This window comes from Periplaneta americana, chromosome 10 (assembly GCF_040183065.1).
Source record: "Periplaneta americana isolate PAMFEO1 chromosome 10, P.americana_PAMFEO1_priV1, whole genome shotgun sequence".
Classification (NCBI taxonomy): Eukaryota; Metazoa; Arthropoda; class Insecta; order Blattodea; family Blattidae; genus Periplaneta; species Periplaneta americana.
This window is the reverse complement of record NC_091126.1, coordinates 138,848,680-138,854,093: the sequence shown is the minus strand read 5'-3', so window position 1 is coordinate 138,854,093 and position 5,414 is coordinate 138,848,680. Positions and strand designations below refer to the sequence as shown.

General features: G+C 34.3%; 1 protein-coding gene across 1 annotated transcript; it reads right to left on the bottom strand.

The window, feature by feature from the left end:
* Positions 1 to 387: 387 nt before the first annotated feature.
* LOC138707740 (uncharacterized) lies at positions 388 to 1,673 on the bottom strand. Its single transcript, XM_069837605.1, has 5 exons — positions 1,518 to 1,673; positions 1,347 to 1,397; positions 865 to 993; positions 565 to 776; positions 388 to 486 (listed from the first exon to the last, which is right to left on the bottom strand). The coding sequence occupies exons 1-5, from the start codon at positions 1,570 to 1,572 to the stop codon at positions 388 to 390; spliced, it is 546 nt and encodes a 181-aa protein (XP_069693706.1). The 5' UTR covers positions 1,573 to 1,673.
* Between the last annotated feature and the right edge of the window lie 3,741 nt (positions 1,674 to 5,414).

Below are 5,414 nucleotides of genomic sequence, written 5' to 3'. Positions count from 1 at the left end.
CTTCTGTCACGGATGTCAGAAGGTTGGTGCATTCAGCGAAGAGACCAACGAAATAAGCTTCACTCGTTTCTTGGAGCACCATGATAGCTAATCCCTGGAAGTAAAAATCTGTTGTTAAGTCCTAAGCAATTTCAGAATAATAGAAAAGAACACAGCTTGAAATTATCAGTGATGAGATCATACAGCCTCATTGTATTTTAAAGTACAGAAATCTGTCTATACTTTATATTGTAAAAAAAAAATAGGTTGTGATATGAGGTGTCTGATCATCATAGACGCTTTTACTTTCCTTGAATTGAACTGGCTTTATATGGGTGAATGACAAACAGTCAAGTATCTGCCATTATAAAAAAATTAATTTTACTAATGAATTCTCATTTTAGAAAATTACCTCTTCAAATGGCTTTTATTCCTTTTGCAGAGCTGTTGCAATTCATTCTTGTTTGCATTGTCTGACACTGGTACTCCATTCTGTCTCAGCCATGTCTGCAAAAACATTGGAACATAAATACTGAAACTTAACAGCATTGTTTATCACTCCGATTGTATAGAAATAATGTTTACCATTAACTGATCTTTTCTCCATTTTGTTGTGGGTTGCTCCTCTGCAGCTTTATTGTGGTACGATGCATTATCCATAACAATGATGGAAGGACCTACATCTCTCAAACCAACAGTAAGCTGCCTTTCCACCCACTTCTGGAAAGTTTCACTATTCATGGCACCGTGGTAATCTTGGCTAGTCTTCAAATTAGATGCAAATATTAAATCTGCACCTGTAAAAGATGAAAGATGTTTAGATTCTAGATAAAAAATATTATAATACAAATTACTTCGCAATATATAATAGCTACCGTATATTACCAGGAATAAAACCATTATAGGTTCCAGCATGTACGATGACCAGTCTTCCTCCCTCAGCAGGCCAACGCATGACTCCCTGAACCTTACCACCAACAATAGCTGGTTTACTCCAAGAATGTGTTGCAGAGCCTATGAAATATACATGGAATGAATAATATTATAACTTATATTCCCTTCACTATCCTAAAATAGTGTTATTATCCAATGCTCAGCTATCTTACCAATGAAGCCATCAGCTGATTGATTAATATTGTAATAAAGCTTACCATTCATAAAAATCCATGTTTCATCCAGAAAAACGACAAGCTTCGGACTCTCACTCTCCATATTCCTTACATATTCTCTTAAAAAACAGGACCTCTTGAATTGAATATCTTCGCTCTCTCTTACATATGTGAGACTGTCTTCTTTCTTCCATTTAAAACCCATTTCTTTCAAAATCGTCCTTAATGACGAAAGGGATCCCTGAAATAAATACGTACCGTGGTTTTCCATTACATGGTCCAGCACCAGCTTTGCTGTTACTCTTTCTCCTGCATGGAAATCAAAATAGCAATGATAAAATATAAATGATAATGAGTGTAAAGTGTAGGCTATAATGTTTCAACTTAATATAATTCTTTTAAAAATGTCACTGCTATAATTATCTTTACCTCGATTCAGTCTATCATATATAAATCTTGCAATGGCTTCCTTGGAAAAAATCATCAATTCCAGTTACGCATCGTGGACGTTTCTTGTGTTTCCCTGGTGTAGACAGTGGGTGCCCCTTTTCATATTTGGCAATAATTCTTTCAACTGCACTGTACGAATGCTGTAATAAAAATATGGATATTTTATTAATATATTTATATTTAAAGCTTTTCATGTCTGTGATGTAAACAAATAATATACCTTTTTTTTTTAATTATTTCTATAGACATAAAGATTATGGTTTTTCTCATATTTATAAGCTTAACATTTTTCAAAACTAGTTGCAGATATGGATTAAACTCCACCTCACACATTAGTTTATTATGAACTGTACATTAGATTAGGATATAAAATCATTGTGTAAATATTTTGAACAGTCTACTGTGGATGCATCCTTATGGAATAAGTCTGTGCTCATCCTGTCAAATATTATTTATAAAAACAGGTAGATGTACTTATACCCACAAGAACTGCAATTCTTTTCATTAGAGCCCCTTTGGTTAGACAGACATCTTCCTCTTCTGCTTCAGCCTTCAATTGTCTGTACATATTAACGACTGCTTCTTGTAAGCTGCTCTGCAATGAACGCCTCTTCTTTCTTGATGTACAAGTTTCTGCAATCTCTCTCCTTTTGGACATGTTGTAGGCCTAATCTTAAAATGAAATGATTACTGTATTTTAAAATATGAACTACACATTAACCTAACCTCAATCTTAATTTTATTAATTTTATTACACTAAATATTTGTAAGGTTATGTAAACATTAGGCCTATATTACGTAATTCTTCAAAACAGCTGAACCAAACGAAACACAATTTCCTTTTGTTCTACTGTCTTCTGTGAAATGTATATAACTTACTTTCAACATAAAAGTCATTTGATACTTACATGTATATTCTAATGCACTGTTGGAAGTATTTATGGCTGCAAACTAAAACCACGTGTTTATCACTACCGGTATCTACATTTCACGAAAGCCAGTGAATCGTGCCTTTGGTGTAGGTTTCTGAGAAAATCCTTATATTATGCTAAACAATATAAATATTATATAATTCATTTTAATATGAATAATTAATTGTTTTTTGTGTTCAAAGAATGATGTTACCTTCAGTAGTCACTGTTCTAAAATTAAAGTATATAACTTATTATAATACCTTAATACATATATTAGAGTGAATCACAATACATAACAACATTCTAATATGCATAATAATTTATTGTAATATTACAGCATATTCCAAATGTTTACTTACCACGAAACACGCATATAGGCCTACACAATATCGGTATTGTAGTTCTGAAAAGAACTATTTGAAAGTTGTGAAGTGATGAAAACAATAACTTCACATACAACTCGCCACTTTCGCAATTTATAATGTATTATAATCACGATATACAATAAAATATACACACAATATTAAAATTGGTGAAATTTTGCTGAACGTGATTTATCAGCCTGAATTTAAATGCTGACCGGAATCAATTTTGCCACTCCTAACAATTACAAAATGACTAACTATCCCAATATCTGTAACTTGCGGGTGTTAGAGGAAGTGTTGGCAGTAATGAAGTGAACTTGTGGGCTGGAAAAGCACTAGATTTTAGCTTGTGATCAAGTAATAGGGGAAAAATGTCGAAGTTGTATCTTAGTACTTCATGATATGTTGTGTCTAGTATACCATTTTCCAGGAAGAGTAGGAGGAAGAATATTTTTGTGTTGCAGAGGAAACGACGGTCAAGTGTCTTATTTGCAAAACTCATTTATCGTGGGTTTCGCGATATAATATTAAACGGCACTTCGAAAAATAACAACATACTGATTATGGCAAACATATTCTATCAGGTAAGCAATAATTGACATCACTTGCTATTAGAGTTTGAATACATTTGCTGAGTTTTAAATTGACTATCTAATTAATAAATTTCACTTGCAGGTGAAGCAAGATTACAGAAACTAAACAATATGAAAGCACCAACTCCTGACGGCTTTAGTACTGGCAATGTTGTTAGAGTTTCTTATAGAATTGCTGAAGACATTGCAAAGAATATGAAGTCTTTTAACGAAGGGGAGTTCATAAAAGATTGTTTAATTATAGCAGCCGATGAAGTTTGTCCTAATTTAATACCCGATTTTCAGTTACTAAGTCTGTCTCGAAATACCGTGACAAGACGTGTGGAAGAATTGGGATGTGATATAGAGAGACTCTCTAGCGTTGGATGAAAGCACGGACAGAACTAATGAAGCTCAATTGGCTGTGTTTTTGAGGGAGGTTACTAGTGAATTTAGTATTATTGAAGAGCTTCTATACGTAGTTTCTCTTAAAACACACACGTATGGTGAAGATATTTTCAATGCTGTGCGAGATGTTGGTTGCAGATTAGAACTTCCTTGGGCAAAACTAGTTAGAGTTGCGACCGATGGGGCCCCGTCGATGAAAGGGGATGAAAATGGTTTTATTGGCAGACTAAGGAAGTCTCTAAGGAATAGGGATATGCCCTCTGATTTTTTGTCTATACACTGCATAATTCATAGGGAGGCTTTATGTGCAAAATCAGTTGCTTTAAATAATGTTATGTCCGTTGTTGTGAACTGCGTGAATTTTATTAAATCAAGCTCCCTTCGCAATAGACAATTTAAATAGTTGCTAGAAGAGCTAGGATCTCATTATGAAAATGTGCCATATTATTGTCATGTCAGGTGGCTCAGTCGAGGTGCCCTGTTAAGACGTTTCTTCCAGCTACGATGTGAGATAAATAACTTCATGAAAAAACAAGTAAGCATAAAAATGTAAAATACTCATATTTAGTATCCATTATAACGTACCCCTAAAATATAACTGGTTTGTTATAATTTATAATATTTATTATTTCTAGGGCCATGAAGTTCCAGAACTAACTCAAGAAGAATCGCTGTGTGTCCTGGCTTTTTCGACCGATCTATTTCATCACCTTGATATCCTAAATATGAGTTTGCAGGGGAAAGATAAAAACGTAATTAGTTTATCTGACGCAGTGAATACATTTATGACAAAATTAACACTATGGCAAAGTGAACTGGAAACTGGCGACTTATATCATTTTCATTCCTTGGAATCAATTTTTACAATAAATGTCACTCTGTTAGAAAACTATGTAACAATTATAAAGGAACTATATGACACTTTCGAGTCCAAATTTCGAGACTTGAAAACAATAGAGGCGAAAATTAGTCTTTTTAACAACCTGTTCAATTTTGCTTGCAAAGATGCTCCGCATGAACTGCAAATGGAACTAGTTGCTTTGCAGAATTCTACAGCCACGAAATGTTCTCAGAAAGAAGGTTGGGATTTGTTTAAATCTTTACCCAGGGAAACATTTCCCAGATTGCGAATGTTTGCTGCGAATTTAATGACAATCTTTGGTTCTACATATATCTGCGAGCAGATGTTCTCGAGAATGAATCAAATAAAAAGCCAATGTCGTAATAGAGTAGGGCACGAACATTTGGTCCACTTTTTAAGACTCTGTTGTTCATCCTTTGCGGCAAACATTGACGAACTGGTTGGAAGTAAACAGTGCCAACAAAGCCACTAACAGAAAAGGTGTTCAAGATGTTTATTTGATTTTCTTTCCATCTCAAAATAATGACATTGAAATTAACTGAAGCCGCCACTGTAATAAGAGAAGTTTGTGACGTCATGAGTACATGAATGCGTAGTAGCTTCGTAAAGAGAGGGTGGAGGTAAATCCACCGACTCCTCTTGCGGTTAAGGTTGGGCATCGCTGTTATATATTGTATCTTTTGTTACTGTGATCATACTACTCGATACAATTAGGCCTATAGGTCTCTACTGTACAGTCGTGACTATGATTGCCA

Bases quoted from the DNA above. Each gene is read 5' to 3' on its own strand.
- LOC138707740 (XM_069837605.1), bottom strand. From the start codon at position 1,572: ATGATTTTTTCCAAGGAAGCCATTGCAAGATTTATATATGATAGACTG. The intron at 994-1,346 runs GTACGTATTTAT...TATATTTCATAG, and splicing joins CCATGTAATGGAAAACCACG to GCTCTGCAACACATTCTTGG. The intron at 487-564 runs GTAAACATTATT...ATGTTTTTGCAG, and splicing joins GGAGAAAAGATCAGTTAATG to ACATGGCTGAGACAGAATGG.